Source organism: Egretta garzetta, unplaced genomic scaffold, assembly GCF_000687185.1.
Source record: "Egretta garzetta isolate BGI_Z169 unplaced genomic scaffold, ASM68718v1 scaffold32, whole genome shotgun sequence".
NCBI classification, from domain to species: Eukaryota; Metazoa; Chordata; class Aves; order Pelecaniformes; family Ardeidae; genus Egretta; species Egretta garzetta.
Genome location: NW_009259035.1, coordinates 878,780 through 901,189, shown reverse-complemented (window position 1 = coordinate 901,189; position 22,410 = coordinate 878,780). Strand labels below are relative to the sequence as shown.

At 37.6% G+C, this 22,410-nt stretch overlaps 1 protein-coding gene across 1 annotated transcript in view; it reads left to right on the top strand.

Annotated features, from left to right (window-relative positions):
- The first annotated feature begins 13,880 nt into the window (after nucleotides 1-13,880).
- Nucleotides 13,881-22,410, top strand: part of FAM160A1 (family with sequence similarity 160 member A1) — a 37,615-nt gene continuing 29,085 nt past the window's right edge. The window contains 3 exon segments of the mRNA XM_009634829.1: nucleotides 13,881-13,982; nucleotides 15,381-16,007; nucleotides 20,716-20,874. Of these exon segments, the coding sequence (XP_009633124.1) occupies nucleotides 13,881-13,982; nucleotides 15,381-16,007; nucleotides 20,716-20,874 (888 nt within the window).

Below are 22,410 nucleotides of genomic sequence, written 5' to 3'. Positions count from 1 at the left end.
TTTCTACTAACCATGGTTAATTTGTCATTAGTCTTATGTGTTTGGTTTAGTGGTGACTTACTAATAACACCATTTATTTTCAGTTAGTTTTTCAGTGCAGATGCTTGACAGTATGCAAATTCTCCCATAAAGTCAGTGAAGGGCCTCCTGGGACATTCCGTGACACTCAGCACTGGAGGTTAATGTCCTTCAGGGTACAAGTATGCTTGAGAACAGCAGGGGTATATGAATGCTGACTAGCAGAGAGATGGCGTATTCCAAAACAGTGTCAAAGTGCTTTATTATTGGAGTGCCCGTGGCATGAATTATGATGCAAGTAAAATGGTGTCTGTGGGGAGAGGTAGACTTGAAGATAAAACAGTAAAATGTGGAAAAACATAAAACGGAGTACAGAGATGGCAATATATGTGGTGACAGTAGAAATACTGTAAGTTTTGTTTCAGCAGAGGGATAACTGGTAAATGATGTAATAGTTTTGCATGTACTAAAGTACTTTCATAACTGACACATCAAAACAACAAAACTTGATTCGACATGCTTTCTAATTCTCATAGCCTATTTCCCCTTTTAAATGAGAGATTGGAAAAAATCATAAATTTGTAATTTAGTGTTAAGAACAATGTCCTCAGGAATAAAGTTGGAGGTCTTACTTGCAAACATGTTGTGGTTACAACCAACTAATGTTCCAGGCCTGTGCATACAGACAAACTTTCTCATGCCTCTTCAAACTGTTCCTGCTTTCAGCTTGTGCTCTCCTTTGGAGCTCTGTGAGGATTGCTGTTTTGTAAGTGACTCTGCAATAAGACTCAGTCTGCAATTTTGGATAGTGCATCTGCTGCCAATTTTTGAGAAGATTGTAAAGGTGAATTGAAAAATTTGGGATGAGGGGGAATGGGAGAGGAAAAGTGCTGGATTTTGGGTATGGGAGATAAGAGTACACCCCAACTACTTTTAAAAAACCCAGAGTATTGGTGTACTGTAGCCCTGCAGCTCCAACAGCCTCAAGACAGAAGGATGGTAGTAGAGGTGAGAAGCAGCAGGGTTCCCAGAGCCATATGCAGACACTCCCTGCTTTTGGAGGTGTTCAGGCAGGAATAAGAACAATCTGTTGATGGGTGGAACCTGTGTTTTCCCATGCCTGTAGAAGTTGTCTTAGGTGTTATGAAATTAGACGGGTGAGGTTGTGGTTTGACTTTTGGTTATCTGTGCTGAGGAGCGTTCCTGCTAGGGCTGACATCCAGCTGTCATCTTTACTAGGCTTTCAATATTGATCATTTCAAGTGTTAAAAGTTTAAATAGTAATTAAATTTTGGTTTTGCTAGCTTCTGATACTTACCCCACCTTCTAGTAGATACTGTTCTCATGCAAAATTTGTGAGGTTCTGTGTTTTTCAGAGAGCACCCTTTACAAGATGTATAGTCTTCATTTGCAATTCCAAAAGGGCTGTTATTTACCTTCTTTTACCCTCGAGGGTGTGAAAGTTGCTAGTTTATCTTCATTCCTCCCTGAACTAGAAAGGCACCTGTAATTCTATTAATGTTTTCCCAAAGGTTCAAAGGCAAGATGAAAAAAAAAATTATACAGAATTGTTATGAAAGTGTCAGATAACCTGGATTCTTTTTTTTTTATATTGTTCCCTTGATTATTTAGCAGTTTCTTTTTTGCATGCTTGTAACATGTCTGAGATGTGTTATATCGACTATGTAAGTTTCTTTTTTGCCAGTGCATTCATATGTCTTACCCAGGCAAAGTCACGAGACTGGGAGATGCTGTAGTGTCGTTCAGTTTCCAGTTGCAGAAGGCTAGGCGGTGTAAGAGTGTAACATATTTTCATAGGAGAGTAGACTTGTGTTATGAGATCAGAGATGAAGATTAATTTCTACTCCGCATAATGGACAACTTAACACTGTTTTCATGACACAAATGGTTTTATTCCTAGGAAAGCTGAAGAAGCTTAGATGGAAGAACATCTACCACATGCATAAAATGCAATGAAACTAAATAGAAATGGAAATATAAATTCAATAACGTGGGTTTTTTTCTTTGATTTGGCTTTTTATGCACTAAACATAATAAAAATGCCAACAATCCACTTTGGATTTTGATGTTTACTACCATGTGTATTAAAAGCAAAAAATTCAATGTACATATAGAAAGCTATAATCTGTCAAAGTCCACTCAACTTGCAATTCTGTACTAATATTTTTTAATAAGGGTGTCACTGCAGGAGAAGAGGTTGGTTTTTCATGGATCTGTGCTCACAGATGGGGGAAGTGTTGTTTTATTGAGGTTCTTGACTTTGCAATAGGAATTAATATAAAATGAATCTTCAACTTCTGCTTGTCTGCTCTGAGTTGGAATAGAAAGAGAGAGGGAGAGAAAATACGTGGGGTTTTGTGCTTTATGGGAATGGGGAGCTGGAGGGGTGGGATAGGGTTTTGTAAGCAGTGCTTGTTTTGCCTTTTTTTGCTTTTCTTCTTCCTCATCCTTGTTCTTCAGTGAACAGTGTGCTATAATGATTTGTGGATATCATCGTAAACACTAATGTTTATTCAGCGGTTTTCCCAAAATTTGGCAGTTGACAGTCATAAAAAGGAAATGAAAAAGGATTTTGCAAGTGCTTTTCTCTTTGCCAAGCCTGGACAAAGGGAGTTCACTAGCTTCTGGAGCTTTCTCCAAGCTAAATTGCAAATGTCTGATGCAAACAGTGTTGGTTCACAGGACGTTTTGTTCCTTCTGTTCTTCTTTTTGTTTTTTAAAAGAAGGAAAAAAAGACCACAAAAGTACATTTACATTCAGAAGTATCAGTCCACTAAATAGAACATTTTATCACAAGCCCCTACCTAATGTCAGGCAATACATAGTACACAGGGTGAGATATGAAAACGACCTTTCAGGTTTTAGTAGCTCATTAAGTTTACTAGGCTTGTGAAGTAATTTGTGATGGGTTTCTGCCATCCTACAGTGCAATGAAACAGTTTTCCTGAAGCCGTGTAATGATATGCTTTTGCTCATTCCCTTCGTTCATTAGTTTGTCGTGTCACTAACAGGTTATCACTTCAGAGTGGAGGAAATAATGTTGACTTGGTGGATAAGTGTCTTGGGGTGGTAATTCTCTCTAAAATGAGTAGTTTCAGTTAATCATGTACAGAAAGATAAATGACAGATTCAAGTCATCTATTCAGTTATTACAGTCCATGTACTGTAATGAACATATTGAGAAGTATGAGAGGGTTTTATTGTGTGATAGATAGCTACCTAAACTTATATACAGTTATAAACCCATTGTTTTTCCAGGAAAAAAACAACTTTGTATTGTGAATGAAGCCCTGCAAGGAGAAATAAATATGCATCTAGAATAAGTATTATGTTAACAACTATACAATATCCATTCTATACCTAACAGATTTGATTTTATTCTGTCCTTTTCTGGAGCTTTTAATTTGAAAGAGACATATAAAAAGAAGTAACATGTGCATGTGGACAAGAGAGAGGAATTCCACCTGCAAAGTGGAAGTTCTCTTTTCAGTGAAAACTTGGTGACAGTCCTCTGGGGCAGCTTGTTGGTTGATTTGTTGGTTTATTGATCAAGTAATCACGATAATCTTAATGGTGTTTTACTACTGATTCTTGTGCTTGAACTACATTTAGAACCTGCAGAATCATCTGAGAGCATGGAAATTAAAAAAAAAATATGTTTATGGCTTCTTTATCATGAAATGTGTAATGTTTAGAATGTATGTGTATTTGCATTTATTGTGGATTAGTGCTGAAAGCATACACGTCTTCTTTAATGTCACTTTGTAGACTTGAGAACATTATTCTTGGGTTCTTATGTTTATTATAATGAGTAGTTTGACATGTTATACAAATCACTTGAAAAATTGTCTTACACATTATTGCTGTAGCCACAAAATATATAGCTTAATCTTGTTTTCTGTTATCTACATATGATAATTACAGGTATATTGATAACTTTTTTCTAGACCATCTTTCTCGCGGGAAGGTAGTATTTCCTATTCTGTATGCTAGTGTTCTGAAAATAGTTTTAAATCTTCAGAGTATAGAGTCTTCTACTGCTTTGCTTTGCTGGTCTCATTCATCTTCCTGTCAGGAACGTTTTCTAGATAGGCAACTTAATAATTTCCTATGAATTTATTTTACACTTTTAGCTATAGATACTGTTTTACCTTTCTTGGAAAAAAACAATCAAACAAAAACAACTTTAAAAAAGAAAAGAAGTTCCATTCACTTCAGCATCACAACTTCAAGAAGCATGTGGTTTTCCTAAATTATGAGCATGGTGGGGCCAATTTTATATGTTGCACAGGTGTCAGAATTATCTTGGAAAGCAAAATCGATCTTGCAGATTCTGTGGATCATTTTGATTTCTTTCTTCCAGTAGCATAACTGGAATGTAAAATAGGCTTTGTTAAATGTCTGCTTTCTGATGTGTTGCTCCCTCCCACCCTAGACAGTGATAATTTTTGAAATAAACCCCGTACAAATTCTCAGTAGGGATGGGGAGGTTGGCAACGACTATTTTTTCAATTATGACAAAACAAAATTACTAGTGTAGGCACAGCAGCTGATATCTGCAATTTCTCTATAAATTGATGAATGGAAGGTAGCTTTCATCCAGCGACATGTGCTATGCCCTTTGTTCTCTTTCTCTTTGAAACTTGGTTTGAAAGCATATTCACAGTACGAAGTCTTAAACTGAGTTTTGTTTTGCTTGTAATGCCTGTCCCACACAGTACAACACCAAACACTTTGGTTTGTGGGCCTCAGACATTTTGATGACTTGGTTTTCTGTGGAAACATGCTTTTCTTGGGTCAGCAATTTTGGTGATGATTTGGGAATGAACCAGCAAAGTTAAAGCCTTTGAAGTGATTTCAGTTCAATGACATCTGCCTTCTTCAATATATAGGTAGAAGTGAACTTTTCTGAGCTGCTGCTTTTTTTTTTTTCAGTTTAGTTTAAGGTTTTAACATCCGTTTTGCAGCAGCTGTCTGCTACTAGCAGACAATATAGGCACAGTATGTGACTGAGGTAAGTGCTACTAAGAATAGAGAGATATCTATCTTGGATTTTAAGAACTCTACCTGATATTTTATTCCTAAGTTTTTAACCAACATAATCTGTGTTTTGAACCATTAATTGTTATTGAATTGTTGCCTTTCTGTAGTAGGCCAAATGTGAGGAGATGAAATACAACAGAGAAACAGGGTTATTATATTCCTTATCTCCCTGTAAAAGGAACAAGTCATACCACTAGAATTGCAACCTTTTTTTTTTCCCTCCCTAGCTTCAGATTTATGACCCATGGATATGAATGTGTAGTTCATTCCTCCTGGGACTTTGCAAGAGTAACTTCAGTGATTGTCTGCTCTTGAGTTCCAGTGAAATTGCCTATGTGCAAATGCATGTGGTAGATGAATGTGCCCTGTGGGGTGTATCAGGTAAATAGATCCCTCCTTGAGGGGGTCAAGGTCTCTATCAAGTATTCTGCTTTGTTCAGTTACTGTTTTCTTGAGCAGTCACTGCCATTCCTCTAGCTTTGATGAACCATCTTTGCTGGTTAGCTGTATACCTTCCTAGACCCACTGTGTATAATTTTAGCCTAACCCATCAATGCACTTCGGGCCATACTGCCTAACTGGCCTCCCTGTTCTTTCATTTTGGCTGACCTGTGCAGCAAAAGTCACTGAAGGCTTGGGATTTGGCTTAGCCTGTGTCCCAGTGTGTGTTGATCCCATTGCTTGCCCTTGAAGCATGCACGTTTATGCCATTGCAGCACTGCTGAACTGGGGCTGTCAGGTGGGCCTCTTGCCTGTTGCTGTGCTTATTGTGGGGGAATTGCCCATTCACATGTCTGGAGAACCATGCATTTATTTAATGCTGAAACCTGGGTCCCATAACATATAGTGCCATAGGATTACGTAGATCACATGAAGAAGTTAGTGGTACCCCAATTAGTTGTCTGAGCTGATGTGAAACTACAACAAACATGTGAGCAGTGTAGCTTCCCGCCCTCGAGATTTGAGAAAAGAGGAATTGTGGTTTTTCACTGCAGCAGGCTGATGGGACAGTAAGAATTTTGTCTCATTATAAAACATACTGCGTGTAGTTTCTCTCATGAGATAGATCTTGTTAGGCAGTCTCTGTGGGGACAAGTCACAAGACGTTCTTACTTTCATGTTAGCAGGTTGGATTAAATTGTGCTTGATGAGAACAGATTGATACTTTGATTAACTACATTGCTTTACAATTTGTGGTGACTTGTTCTCTGCTAGGCTTTTAAGCAGATAGCTTTATCAGTGTAAAACATATCTTCTCCCACCCACACACAGAAGGCATAGTGTCTTTGCAGATACCGGGTAGAAAAGGTTGAAGGAAGCTGAGTGGATGTGAAATGTTTGCCTGAGGTAGACAAAGGACAGGACGATTGGTGGGCTGCAGCATTGAAACGTGAAAGAACAAATGAAGAGGGAGGATAATTGTTAATGTAGTTTAAACTGTTCCTCTAGTGGTCTGCTGCAGCTTTCTTGCTAGTAGAGCTTCTAAAGGTGCATGGTACTTAACCCCAAAGAGGATCCTCTCTGATGCAGTAGCTTTTAACTGCTGACATTCTCTCAGTTGCCTAGCAGAGTCCTACTGCTCTCTAGTGAGCAAGCAGTAATCCTTCTGGGTTCTGGTGGTGAATGTGCAGGATCATTAGGGGTGGGGATATGACTGTTCTTCAAAGGCTTTGCTTTTGTAGCAGAACTTGCCACAAGTGGGATGAATTCTTTCTTTTGAACGGCTTGATGTCTTCCTTTGAAACACTCTTGTTAATAAAATTTAAACCCTCTCCCTGATCATAGTCCCTAAAGAAAAGCCTACAAATTTATGCAGAAGGCTTTCTTTTAAATCAAAAATAAACAAACCCTGAACAAGGTCCCTTTTAAGCTGGAACTAAGTTGAGGCATACTAAAATTTGCCACTTATTTTTCCTCCTACCCTCCCTCATCCACTTATCAGAGACTACAGAGACATGATTGCATAGCTATGCATAAGACCATATAATTTCCCTCTCCTTCTTTGAAGTTGTCTAATTTCAAGCCCCTTTATGCCACACTGATCCATGAAAATGTTTTGATATATGCTATTTCTTGCACTGCCATTGAGGCTTCTTATCCATCTCTCCGTTGTCTCTTGCATACCTGGACTGACAGGGTGGAAAGCTTTGGCCAGTAGAGCAAAAGCACACAGTATCTGATGTCTTTGAGAACTGTTGGAGAATACAACATCTTAGCATTTTAACAGAAGAAAAATTTGATAATTAAATTGCAGAGCCTTGTAGCATATTTTGTGTCTACCTTACACTGTATTAGGCAGTGCATCTTTTGTCTGTATGGTGTGTATTGCCTGGGAAGCCCCAGTCCTGCAAAATTCTGTGCTACTTTTTTTAAATTCAAAAGTGAAACTTTTCAAAAGAGACATTCCAGTGGGAGCAGTCCTCACAAGGGATTCTCTGCTAGGCTGTTCTTCCAGTGCACTTTGCAGTAAAATAAGTGCTTCTGTTGATTGGGGAGTTCAGCCCTGTAATCAGCTGTGGAAAAAGGGTTGATGATTTACAGACTTCTGAAGGAAAACTGAAAGCAGATCTCCTCCATGAGTCCAATGACTGGGTCTCAATCTCATCATTAATCTAAAGCTCTGCAGTGCAGGTGTGGACTGCTGCTTTTTTTAAAACTGGAAATAGATTGAATTGTGCTTAAGTTTTCAGCATTCTTCCTCCCATTCTCATTCACTTACCAGAGACTGCACAGACATGGTTATAGACCTGTGTATATGACTGCCTAACTTTCTCTGCTGCTGCTTAGGGAGAAGACAGGTGCTTGTTAGCATGTTTGTATATGCAACAGTCAACAAAATTTGCAGGAGAAAAACCCAACCAACTAACAAAGCCCATATTGAAAGGTGTTTAATATGAAACCAACAAAGTTTATGAAGGTGCAAATTAGTTGCCTAATTTCAAAAGCTGTTATCCAGTTACAGAAAGAATATAGGAAGATCTTGGGGGAGATAGTGACTTGCCTCTTTGAACGTCAGCTCCTCCTATGTGTGATGTGTACGCTGGGATTGTTAAATGTATAAACCCTTGGCAGTAGGGGCAGGTAGCTCATGTAGGAGAGGAAGGATTAGAGACAAAAGTGTTGCCAGTATAGGCAACTGAAATAGTTCTAGAAGGCATATGTATGTGTTCTTGGCCTTGTAATAGGGTTAAATCACTGATAGATAAGAGACGGTTGAATTGCAGAAAGATATACCCGCTAGGAAGGTTTTGTTATTGTGTGGCAGTGTCAAAGTATTAAACTGGACAGTGGTTTTGGGAAGTAGACTTTTGAATGGACTGCTGGAGAGGTGTATTTACACTTGTCAGGACTATCAGATGGTGGAGTAATACCTTGATCAGGATTTAGCAGAGAGGAACAGCTAAATTATTGTAAAATTTTAACCATGAACCGATTAAAATAAACGGTTAAACCGATTAAAATAATCTTGTTCTTAGTGGCCCCTAAGTTCATTTCTACCCCTTCCTTCATGACTTGGTGTCTTATAAGTGAATTTATTTTCTCACCTTTGGACTCAATATGGTGAGGTTGTATGTCCTGTTTAATTGGAGTTAGTTTTACTTCACAAGGAATAATGTGCTGTTGCAGTTACTGTGGCACATTTGGCCTTGTGAAATAACCAAGAAAACCTACTAGTCTAGTAACAAAATCTGCTCACCACAAATATATTTTTTTCTGCTACTGCTATAACTAGAGCATCCTAACTTTAGATTGATAGGTATCTTAAAAGATAGTATCTCTTCCAGTTCAATTACTTTACTTATTTAAATAGGTATGCTGTTTTTAGGATCTACTCTATGACCACTTAAGTTTTCAAAAGCTTTCTATGCTTTTTGAAACAGTATTACAGAGTTCAAGTCTTTGAAGCCCACACGTTGTCTTAGTGTTTTGTATTACTCAGGAAATCCCAGTATCCCAAGGTGCTTTCCAAACTGGAAATATTTGCTTCCTTAAGGGAGTTGAATTGATCTTAGAAATACTATTGCACATTGCAGTCTGCTTGTTGCTGTCTTGTTACTTTTAAATTAGAGGTGATTAAAAAGCAGTAGTATTTGCCGCTGTGAGGATAATGTCTGTGTTCTCTCACTACTCTTAGATTTCTGATCTGATAGCTGGGCTAGATGCAAGTGAACTTAGCCCTCATCAACTTCATGTTTCCTGCAGGCAAGTTGTTTTCAGCTAATACTTTACATTTGGTATTTTTGTTCTTCATTTGATGCTTTGTATAGTCTGTTTATGATGATTTTGTGCAGTAGGAGCGAACATTCAGAATGAACTGTTTGACTGAATTTTACTGAGATGTTACTGTTTGTCACCAAGGGACGAACGATCTTTTTCATTATTCTTTGTTACTAAAGATGTAAATGTCTTTAACCTTGTGATTGTATGTATGTGCAGTATACTGTTAAATGATTTTCAGTTAGAATATATAAATAGTGAAGATGAATTTGCTGTTTTACAGTGTTTGTAAGTCACATACTCCCAGAGATCTCTTTCAAGCAATGGGGTAGTGTTTGTGCATGTAATAACAAATATAGTAAACGGACCAGGCAGCTCAGGGGAACCTTCCTAAAAGGTTCTTATGGTTGGTAGACATTTCTAGAGTTGGCAACACTGAAAGCCCTTGCTGTTCTGATGTAGCATCATCTAGCTCTGAAAAAGATCTGATTCGAATCAAAATGCTTCCAGTTGTTAACATCCTCTGTATCTGAGAACTCCTAGTGTCTTGAGTGTGCCCAAATTAGGATTTGGAAATGGCAGGAAGCTTTTAAATATCACAGAGTTATAGATTTAGGTTGGAGAAGACCTTTACAATCACAGAGTCCAACCATAAACCTAACACTGCCAAGTCCACTACATAACTATGTCCCTAAGTGTTTTCTTGGGTAAATAAGACCTTGAGGGACTTCCTGCAGGAGATGAGGGGACACAGCTGCTTGTCTTGGAGGCTTCTTTCACAGGGGCTGTATCTATTCTTTATACATGGTGGCTAGACTTAGGAAATCCTCATGTAGGAAAAGATGTCCATACTACAAGTGCAGGCTGTAGCAGTCACCTGCTTAGGCTGTAAACTGTTAACAGAGGCAGGACTTGAGTATTCAATAACATACTGGTAGTTATAAACTCTTACATAAATGTCAATAACCAAGTAGCACTTTTGTGGAAAGTAGGCTTTCCTATTGCACACACAAATGTAACAGTGGCTCTGTCCTTGGATCTCTTGGCATCTTGCTGTATTTTGAATGTGTGGTGATAGATGTACCATTTCTGTTCACTATTTCTCTCATAGCTTCAGAAAAGTAGGGCAATACTTCAGAAGTCTGTTATGACCAAATCACCACTATGGAACCTCTGCACTCAGAAAGTATGTTGAGAGAGCTACAAGATAGAAGTAGTTATTTAAAGGAGGGTCTGATGGGGAGGGATTGAGTACTGTCTTGAATTTTGTGGAGTAGAGTCTGAGTCTGGGATAGGAAAGATGAAAACTGCAAAGGCTAGGGAGGACATAGAATTAGAACAGATCAGAGAAGAGAGGGTGACAGGTTAAATAGTTTTGTATGCCCTGTGTGTGGTACATTCTAGAGCTTTGCATGCATCTCAAGAGTCCTACGTCACTGATCTTTGATTTTTTTTTTAATTTTTTTTTTAAATCAGCATTCTTGAAGGAAGCCTTAATCTCCCTTTTTATTGTTTACTAGCTTAAATAGTGGAGGCTGATCTGAATTTTCTGATTCTACTCTTGGTATCATACTACTGTACTGCTGATAGAATTTCTCATATGCTATCTAGATGTGTAGTATCAGTTACTTTTATTTAAATTCTTAAATCACATGTAAAGTCTACATTGAAACAAGCTCTAAGCTGTGAAGTCAAGCAACTTGTAAATTCCAGAATTGAGTTTGTCTCTGCTTTGTTAATTAAGTTCTCTTGCTGCACCTTATGATACCATCTTTAATTACATGATCGCATTAGTTTTTCCAAAGCTGCTTGCTTCACTTCATGCACAGGACCGATCTGCTCAAAGGGTGAATTGGGGCTGTGCAGTGAAGGACACTTTTGCCTGGAGGAGTCTGCTGAACTTTTACAGAAATTGAAAGAATTGTGATGGAAGGAGAGGGCTGACAAAGAAGGAACTGGCAGGAAGTGGACAGGTGATCTGAAGAATAAGTCAATTCAATATTTCTTTGGATTATTAGCTATGGTATTAGGCAAACTACTTAGAATAGGCTTCTTCTAGATGTTCTCTGAGCATGCATCTTGTTTTCTGGGTGGTTTTTGGTAGAAATGTTGAGCTAAAATTTCTAACATGGCAAGCAAAAGTCTCCAGAAGTTGTGCACTGAACATATAGTGGTACCTACTTAAGTCAGGAGTGATAAAAAAACCAGATCCTAGGCCTCTAAAGTTGGGTTCTAAAATCCACTTGCTACTTTCATCTCTGATTTTTTTATTTTTTTTTTTAATTTTTCCCTGAGCAGGAACATCAGTAATGTAGAAATAGTACTATTCATTTTTTCCAGGACTGTTTATGAAGTAGCATATACTGGTAGGTGCCTTCAAGTAACGAGCATATGAACCAAACTGTTGGGAAGGAGAGTGCTTGAGCATGGAAGAGAATAGGCAGGAGAGAAGCGTGAGTGGAGTAGGGGGGCAAGCAGTAGAGAGTCTTTGATAATATTTTATAAGGGATTACTTCTGTTCCCAGAATTGGCTGACTCTCATGAGCTAATTCTCAATGGTTTTGCACAAAGCTCTCCAGTGCATCTGCTTCCAGGTGGTTTATTATCTGGGGAGTAGCTTGTATGGAATGCCAGCTTTGCTCCGGAAGTAGTGTTACTCAAGCAGATAAACCGTCCAAGATTTATGCTGGCTTCTCCACACATGGAATGTTTTATCTGCAAAAAGGATGAAATGGGTCGTGTTAACTGTATTACATGAGAGCATTTAGAAAATGCATAGGGAACATATCTTATGTGCTGTAAGAAGCAAGGGTTGGGATGGAGGTGGAGACCCTGATTACGCAGCTGAATCTTGTTGAGTCTTGAGCACATGAATATACATATATAGAGGGGGGTGCATAGCCATCTTTTTGCTTTTTGCTTCCTTCAGAAATCTTAAAGTTGTGTCTGGCATATTTTTCAGCATTTTGAAAATGGCAAAAATTGCTGCTACTTTTGAGACGGGCTGCATGCTTTGCTGTGCTAAGAGTTTCGAGAATACAAGCAAAACATGCATGCGGGGAGAAGAGATGTCCACTATAGAGAAAGGATTTTTATCTTTTGAGATATACACAGAGAAATACCTACTATACTGGCAAAGAATTTCTGCGTGGGCTCTTGCAACTTACAGTACAAAAATTTCCTCGTGTATTTCACTAGGCCAACGAATGTCCAGGGGCCCTGGGATCCTAGTGAAGACTGGAGAAAAGGAGAGTGTTTCAAAATGCAGTCTCTAATGAAAATAAAAATCTGCTATGGTTTACACAAGCTGTTGGAACTTGTGTTTGTGCATTTGTTCTCTTCCTAAACTTTTGTACGTCGGTGTTGTGGAGGTTTGGTTTGGGGTTTTTTGTTGTTGCTGGAGTTTTTTTTGTTTTGGTGTGCGTTTTGCTTTTTGGGTTTTTTTTTAGGGTTTGTTGGTTTGGTTTTAGTGTTGGTGTGGGGGCTTTGGGGTTTGGGTTTTTTTGTGTTGGGTTTTTTTGCTTTGGTGGTTTTCTTGTTTTTTTTTTTTGCCATGGCCCAAATGAAAAGCCTAGCTGGTTTGTAAAAAGGATAAAAATGTAAAGCTCATGGAAGGAAAAAAAAAAAGGGGGGGGACACACACGACTGTGTGACTTAGATATTGGTGCTTCAGGGAATAATATGTTCTCTTAAGCCTCTCAAATATCTGGAAGAAATCTGTCTTTGTTTCATTTTAACTTTCCCCTGCAGGTGTGCAACTACTTTAATGCTCAGATATCTAGGATATTAAATAATGGATGAAAAGAACGTTTCAGTGTTTGGTCTTATTCTCATAGTCCTTTAATATGACATCTCAATTTATTTGACTTTGGATACGTGAAGGTTTTATCTTTTATGTTGTTTGGGTTTGGTTACTTTGGTATTGATACAGATGCATCCTTCTACTTGTGTATGGTGTTCTACAGATGTTTTAAACTGTTTATAATATGCTTTCTGACAGAAAACTTTAAGTGTTTGTAATTATGTATATTCATGGAAGTATTATTTTAAAAATTATAGAATAACCTGTACTTTTTTTTACCTGTATAGCCTATGTAACCTTAGTTTCTAACCAACTCTGAAAAGAGAGATGGTCATATGGCAAAAATGTCATAATGGAAAACTAAAAATGTAGTGACATACCCATAAAATGTTTACTGCATGAGTTTCTGCTATGCTTATTTATTTCAATAGCACCTTAATAAAAGTTTGAGCATTGGAAACTATTATCATGAGGAAAAAGTTTGAGAAGATGGTTCCTTATAACATGTTTTAAAAGATTCCATCTTCAAACTGAATTAAAAGAAAGAAGGTTTTAGTGTTCTCTTTAAGCATGTTCTTTTTTGTTATACACTATAATTTGATTTGCATAGATATAAGTGTGTTTTGTTTTGTTTGTTTTTTAAACAGATTTCTGTGGATACCAAAGCTCAAAACATGCTATCAATCTCATCATGATGCTTGAACATCTGTAGCTAACTACAGGATTTTCAAAAGAAATCCAGCATGGCCTAGTCAGCTTGACCTTTGGAAAATTTATAATGTCCTCTGGAACCAGTATCAGCAAAAATCGTCAGGCTCCGAGCCTGCAGGGTGTTGACCCAGAAACATGCATGATAGTGTTTAGAACACACTGGGCACAGGTAATGTTAATTAGCTTTATTGATTTGAAGTAGGCTGCATTAATAGGAATTTGCTTCATTCTTACTTCTGGGAAAATCCTGAGTTGCTCAGGAACAAACGTCTTTCATGCAGAATATAGTCAATGACACTGAAACATTTTAAAACACAAAGATAACTGACCTTTTAAGGTATGGTTAGCCTTTACTAATCACACTTTGAACTCCAGATTTGCATCTAAACGGGAAGTGATAGGACATGATAATAGCTTATGGAATGCCTAGATCTTCTTACTGGCTTTCCTAGTGATTCACTGTGACTTGGATTGTGCTGCAAACTTCTGTGCTTCCTTTCCTTGTGCTGGGTAAGGCTTGCCTAGGTTTTGTAAAATATATTAGACACATGGTGCAAAGCTGTATGCAGTGTCATTTATTATGGATAGATGTAGATTAAGCACTTTGGCATATTCTAAAAATTGTTTGCATATCATCAGGATTATAATTGCTTTTAGGCAAAGACGTTTTGCTCCAAGCACCATAATATAAGGTCTTATTTGCTGCAGTAATAGGAGTGAGTAACGGTTTATGTAAAATTATTTCTGTGCTGCTGCTTTTGCTGATTTTCGGCTATCCTGAGAAGCAAGCCAGATGAATGCTGGTGTTTCTGAGATGTTCCAGTGTCAAAGGAGCAATCGTTCAAGAGCCAACTTTTCTCACTTAACTCTAGTGATGCTGTCATGTTAGAGGAGCTGCTGTTCTTTTGTGGTAATTATCCTCCACAAAAGCGCTAGACAGTGGTTGTTTCACAGACAAGAAGCTTCATTGATTGCATGCAGAACAGAATTTAATCCAGGGGTGTAAGTGCTGGGACGACAATTTTTACTCAATTCTAAATCTGTATCGAATGTTGCAAGAGTTTGTGGGCATCAGTGGCCATTTGGTATCATATGAGATGTGGAAAGGCAACATCAGGTCTGTGGGCTTCTGCCACTCTTACTACTGCAAGTCATCTCATGATATTGATACTCCTGAGCACAGTTACTCTGGCTGAAGAGCAGGCCCTTTGATTTCAGTCCTCTGTGACAAAGAAACTTATTGCAAACATCATTGAAACTCAGTTTCTGAAGGCTAAGGGAATCTAGTTTATCTATGCTTCAAAGAACCACAAATTTTCGGCAACAGGACAAGTGGCAAATTTAGTTGCTTTTATAGTGAGCAAAAGCATTACATTTTGGCCTTGTATATAGCGAATGTGAAACTTTTAACTTTAGAAAGCTTGACAGACAAAACCTAAAAGCATAAAAGGAGTTTGGGCTTTTTGTGTTAAGAATTTTGATGGTTTTTTTTTTTCCTTATAGGGGTAAATGCATATTTAAAAAAAAAATACATGCAAATAACTGATCTGCATTTGTTTCTCTTTAGGTTCTGAAAATTTTAGAGAAGCATGATCCTTTGAAAAACACTCAGGCAAAGTACGGGGCAATTTCACCTGATGAGGCCAGCACTGTTCAGAATTATGTGGAGCACATGCTTTTCTTATTAATTGAGGAACAAGCAAAAGATGCCTCAATGGGGCCTATTCTGGAGTTTGTGGTCTCGGAAAACATCATGGAGAAGCTTTTTCTTTGGAGCTTACGGCGAGAATTCACTGATGAGACAAAAATTGAGCAACTCAAAATGTATGAAATGCTAGTAACCCAGTCTCATCAGCCTTTGCTGCATCACAAGCCCATCCTGAAGCCTTTGATGATGTTGCTGAGTTCCTGCTCAGGAACAGCCACTCCAACCGTGGAAACAGAGTTGGTCATCCTCTTGAACCAGCTCTGTTCTATAATAGCCAAAGATCCCTCCATTTTAGAACTGTTTTTCCATACCAGTGAGGACCAAGGAGCTGCCAATTTCCTCATATTTTCCCTGCTGATTCCCTTCATCCATCGAGAAGGAACAGTAGGCCAACAGGCCCGTGATGCACTGCTTTTCATAATGTCTCTGTCTGCAGAAAACAACGTTGTTGCAAACCATATAGCAGAAAACACATATTTTTGCCCCGTAAGTTGTTCTTGGTTTGCTTGATCTTCAATGCTAAACTGTCTCCCCTGTATTCTTTTTACCCTTTTCTGTCACATTTGATAAAGATGTGTGGTAACACATTTGTTTCTGCTAACAGCTATTTCACAAATTGTAATGCTGTTTAAGCCAGCCCTACTGCCAAACTCAGTCTTGCTCCTTGTTTCCATACCGGTGTCCTGTGCTTTTGGGCCAGCACAAGTCACGCAGCAAATTGAATTGTGAAACTGATGGAAGTTATAGCAGAACTCGGTGGCAGGGAAACCTGTTCTGTCTCACTGTGAGTCCTCTGTGAGATTCTGGGAGTGAAGGGAGTGAGAAATGGGAACAAGTTGTTCTGAGGCTCTCGTTTCTGGTGGCGGTGCTAGCATAGGCAGGCTGTGCTTGCCACACTAGAACATCAGTTCAACGGTTCAAAAAATAAGTGTGAAAGTAGCATGAGTGTTACAGAAATGTAATATTTTGTAAGATAAAAGGGAGACGTTCTTTTTCACAGAGCTGGACGTTTCCGTGGCTGTCTTGGGCAAACCACCATCTTGCTATGTTGTATGCTGTTATAAAACTTGGTAGTAGTGTTTTGTTATTAGATTTGGCAAATCAGTTTTACTACATTAATAGAAAACCTTTGCTGTTAAACAAGTAGATAATCTAATTTAACAAACACAGCTGCCCTACTGCAGTTTTAAAGCTAAAGCAGAATGGATGTGACACCACCAGCTTCTTCATGCCTTATCACAAAAATCCGTTTGAGATTTGCAATGGATGGGTTCAAAACCAAGTATCATTCTATAGAAAAGTTGCTCTTGTTTGCCAGTTTGTGGACTGATTGTTTTATCATCTCTGGAGCTTGCGTTTTAGCTTAATAAATGCTGGGAAAAATTAAGTGGAGGGGAGCCTTACACAGCTACTTAAGCAGAGAGCTTTAGAACAGAGAACACTAGAATCTCTGCCTTAAGTATGAGTGCGTGACAGCTATTCCAGCCCTAGGTTTCCATATGCTCTGAGATTGCTACGTCCTTTGAGTAGTAGGGCAGAGAAAGGTTTGCAGGCTGGAGGGAAGCCTACAAGTTCCAAAACAAAACTTCTAAATTATTTCCTTTGTCAGTTGTAAATATTGTATCGAATTTCTTGTGCTGAGAGATTCCAGTTGACCTTGTTTAATAGATGCTGCTAAAGAATATGAACTTGACTCTCAAACTGTCCCTGAGACAGATACCATTACTGGATCCATGCTATAACTTCCATAATTAGATCTTCCAATTAATTAACAAAAAAAAAAGCAGCCTTTTTACACTGAAGATAAAAGCCAGCTATATTAACCTTCTAACAGCAGGGAGCCATGATTGACAATCATTCTAATTAGGAAGGCTTCTTGTCAAAATGTGCTAAAATCAGACTTTTCTGAACAGTAATGAGACAGGCCTAAGTCTATAATAAAACATTAATGTAATTCCGTAGAATTAGCTCACTAGCACACAATCCTTTTTGGTTTTGAGTATGATGAGCTGAAGGAACAGGTCTTGCTCTGATGGAAGATTCTGTAGGTGTCAGTGGCATTGCTGTCTGTCACTCCAGTCAGCATGGATGTGGCCTCAGGTACTCTGCCAAACAGCTAGCACGGTCCTGTGCTGATAGGAGCAGCATTTGGGTTGTGTTGATGCACTGTGTTGATGTTATCTCTGGTTCTGGGGACAAGTTAGTTCGTAGCATATAGCTTTTTTCTTTTACCATGCCTTATTGCATAATATAGACATGCCCTGGGATGGGGTCTGGCCATAAATCTCTGTTGCCTCATATACCTGAATCAGTGTTAGATCTGTGCCAAAGTGAACCTGAAGGCTTTCTTGGTATTATTTTTTGAGCTAACTTTGGCTAGCAGCTTTTTAAAACTGGATTGTCCATGGTATTCAAAACTTAGGTGAGTAAACTATGAAGAAGGAAGGGGACAAGCTGCAGTAAGATACATCACTAACAAATGGTTTTTAGCACAGACTGTGTGGACAAACTATTGGGCAAAGTTTTCCAATTTTACAGAGATTTTTCTGTCATACCATTTTTTATCATGTTTTGACCTGAAAGTTTTCTGAATCTGATTGAAGATATTGTCTGTTCAGCATTATAAGAAAATAATACTTCTAAAGAATTTTGAGCAGATGGCATCTCAAAGTCTCTCCATAAAACTTGTTATCTGTAAATACCTCACAGCTTAGGAAAGCAGGTATTAAAGCAGGAGAAGTTATGGCTCTGCAATGGCCCTGAAAATTGAGGCTGCACAGAGATAGGAAGACTATGGATGTGGGAGGAAAAGGAATTATTAAAGGCATGGAATTGGTCAGATAGCAATTGATTATATATTAACAACACATTTTAATCATATAAAAGAACACTGTTCTGGATAAAACAAAATATAAAACGAGTCTTGCCCATACAGGGTGTGAACTCACTGATTTCTTTCCCTTTCAGACTTTTTTTTTATTGATGTTTATCACTTTACTGATTGAAACTCCATAATGTAGTCTATATATGTGCACTATTTTATATGTCCACTTATAGAATGTGAAGAGTTCTGTTAGTAATTTCAAATCGTAATCCTGTTTATTCCATATATTTCTATGAAAATTTTCAATGTTTTTTACCTAAAGAGATGAAAGAGCTTCCAGTGGCTACTCTCTCAGTTCTTTAGAAACATAATTTCATATACAGCTGTTTGTGTTGTACTTCATAGCAAAAATAAGAGCTGTTTATAGATTTCAGCAGCTACATCTGTCACTTCTTACTTCAGTAAGTCAGACAAACTCGAGTTCTTCCCTTCAAGACATTGACTGTGTGTTCACTGCTCCTTTTAGTAGAGAGTAGTATGTTTTGCTTAAGGTTGGTTTCTTGTGCTTAAGGACTAAACTTCCATATGAAGGAGAACTGTGGATAGTACACAGCTCTGAAAATCAGATTTCTTACTGAGACGGTAAGTATGCGTTTATGAATAGCAATGAAATGTTAAGCAGACAATGGAAAATTGGGTGTGCTTTAATTAACAGGTTGCAATATATAAGAAACCCAAGTTCTCTCTTCAGAATTTTTTCTTCCCGGAATAATCTGTAGCAAGGGTTTGTGAGTGTACATGTGTGAGTGGGTTACATCTAGATAGTTCTATAGGCCTAGTAAGATCTTCCTAACTCTTTGCTTTGAGCTCTTCCACCGTGAGAGAAAAAGCAAAAACGATTCTAGTTTTAGAAGAATGTGATTGTACAGATAAAGATTTGCTTCAATGGCTTTAGCTACTTATTCTTTTAACATCTCTCCAGCATCTTTCTTTATATATCTATGTATATATGTGTATAAAAAAAGTAGCACGGTGTGCTAAAGCACAGTGAATTTTCCACAGTGTTCCCCCCCACCTTAATATTTGCCTTAATTATGTATGCTAGAATAAATCCATCTTCAAAATTATGTGATTTAGGAATGGAAAGTATTCAGAAAGACAGCGTTTTTCTGACAGGATGGGTTAGCAATTATAGTTGGTTACACTTGTGTGTGATCAAAACCTGAATCTCCTTCTGTGAACTCTTTGGTCTTTGACCTGCACATTGTCTACTGTTTTCTAATAGATAAAAAATTGTGTTTCATCTGAGCTTTGACTGTCTAGACCTGTAGATGCCAAGTAACCCTTTGTAGAAAGAGGAAAAATTCTTACAAGAGTCTGTTGAATGAAAACTAAAAAGGTATCCATCAGTCTGAGTCTTAATGATCACATTAAGAGGAGGATCATCTTAAAAATGATCCCGAAGTTGTATATAATCATGTCAGAAGGATAAGAGTTGTAAATAACATTTAGAAGGTTTCCAGCTTCAAATAACTTTAATAATTAAAAACTTGGTCTGAAACTACTAATACTCTAGATATATTCAGAAAAATCTGAAAAACCTTTATGGAAATACACTTTTTAAATTGTAACTAATAATACAATCTTCTGCTTCAGTGATACATTCTACATAAATCCATCTGTAAGCCTTAATATCACTGGAAACAATGTCTATACAGTAAGTTATTTCAGGCTTTTTTCTCTCTTCCCTTTCCACTTCCAACTAAATTAGAAAGGAAAATGAGAAATTATGAACGGTTAGATTTTTGGTTTTTTTAAAGTTGATTCATCTGAGTTCAAGTGCCTAGAAATGAAAGTCAACATATATCTGTGATCGATGTGAGGCTGAACTTCATTTTTATTGATAGGGACCCTTTCAGCCTTCATTTCTAATGTTTCATATTTCCAAGAAAAATCACTTCATATAGGCATGTGTAAGCAATAACATTCAAATCGCCAATGAAAGACAAGTTGTAGATACATGACGGTGGTGGCTGCTTGTGGAAGGGACTGAAGGAAAGTGTAAAATGACTTTACAAGTATTTAAAAAGAAATCATGACTGGATTTAAAAAAAAAAAAAAAAAAGACAACCTGCTTTTCCCCCATCACTTTCCCCTAAATACCAGCTCTTGGAAGAAGGCTATTATATGGAAGCCTCTTTAAGATATTCATGTCTGTCTGCCACAGGACTCTTTCAAGAGGAAATTAAATTAATCTCGGCACTCTCTTGTGTTACTAAAACTAGTAAGGGAAACGATTTGTGGCATTGCCATTCAAGCCAATGGACAGCTGGAAAGTCAACTTATTTCTCTTCTGTTTTTGAAATACAGGTGCTAGCAACAGGACTAAGTGGCCTCTATTCATCTTTGCCTACAAAGCTGGAAGAAAAAGGAGAAGAGTGGCACTGTCTGCTGAAAGATGACTGGCTCTTGTCACCAGCCCTTGTACAATTCATGAATTCCCTTGAATTTTGCAATGCTGTGATACAGGTAATGGAGCAGAGTTGACCTGTCCTTTTGAAGTAGTAGGTTTTTTTATATATTCTGCAGAAGTTTGTAAATTATAGAGTTTGTTTACTTCTGTTAATGGCATGGACTTTTTAAATTACGCTAAAGTAAGTTGCTTATGAAAGGAATGTTTTGTGCCGTTTGTCCTGGTTATAAGGGTGAATTAATATGGTTTTGGTTTTCAGGTGACAAATGTTTCTAATGAAAGCAGTAGGTTTGTGTGGCAGCTTGATATTTCATTATGTTATTGAGAGGATTTTCAGTTTAAAAAAATGTTTATTGCATTTTAATACCATTGTTGATACTAAAAGTAAATTGAATGCCTTTACATGTGTGAAAACATAGTCTTCGTATACTTAAGCACTGAAAAACATTGTGTGTTTGTCTAAGCTCTCAACATAGCGTACAAAAGAAAACAGTCTATTTTGCCTGTTGGTGAGTACTGCATACTTTCCAAGCAGAATTTAGGTATCTTTCTAGAAATATAAATTAATTTTAGATTGGCCTGTTTTGAATCCACTCTCTGTTATTATTTCTTGATTACAAGGTTTTTTTTCTGGTTTTGATCCCTAACTACTTTTTTTCTCTGATCTAAATATAAAATCAGATTTTTTTGCCTTTTTATATTGTTTTTATGGCTATAAAAACCTATAGAACCCCTTACCCAGTATTTTATTAAAACGTGATACAGAAACTGTGGATTTGTGTGTTACTTGAAGAAATGTGCTGAATAGGACAGAAATTTTAGTCACATTTACTGTTAAATAAAAGATTTGTTTTAGTGAGACGTGTGCGAAATACAATAAAGCAACTGATTGACTATTAAAGCATTGAACAAGCAAAAATAATAGTAGCTGTCATTCTTATATACAAGATTTTTAGCATGCACGTTTAAAAGTGAAGAGACAATATTCATTTTGATATCTAAGCAGAATTTTTCTACAGATCTACATTTGTAGGAGGTCATACTTGACACCTTTTTTTAAAAATTGATATAAAGGTTACAGCAGACAAATTGAAGAGGAGCATATGATTTTAAAACCACTTTTCAAATAAAATGGTTAAGGATCTCCAGCTGACATGCAGAAAGAGCGGCTTCTGACTGCTGCTTGATTGTATCTTTATAGTCTTTCTTCAGCTGAATTGAAAGCTCAATTACTGCAGCAATTTTTGCTCTGTGCATGGAATGGTTTTTGTGGCAAGGCTTGTTCTGTGTTGACCCAAAACCTTTGGCCAGAGATTAAAAAGGGACAGTGTAGCCAAGACCTCTTGCCATTTACTACTTTTTCTCTGGATCACAGCATAGGAAGGGCAGCCCTTTTTCTTCCTCTTTCCAAAGGAAGGGTTACAAATTAAAGGAAATCTGGGAAGACTTGCAAGTGGGAGAATGTATTTGTGGCCACATGTAGGCTGTGACATTCCAGTCTCTATGTGAACTTCAAACAGAATATACTAACTCAGAAGGCTTCTGAATGGATTTTTTTTTTTTTGCTTTTATCAAATTTCTTTTAAATGCAT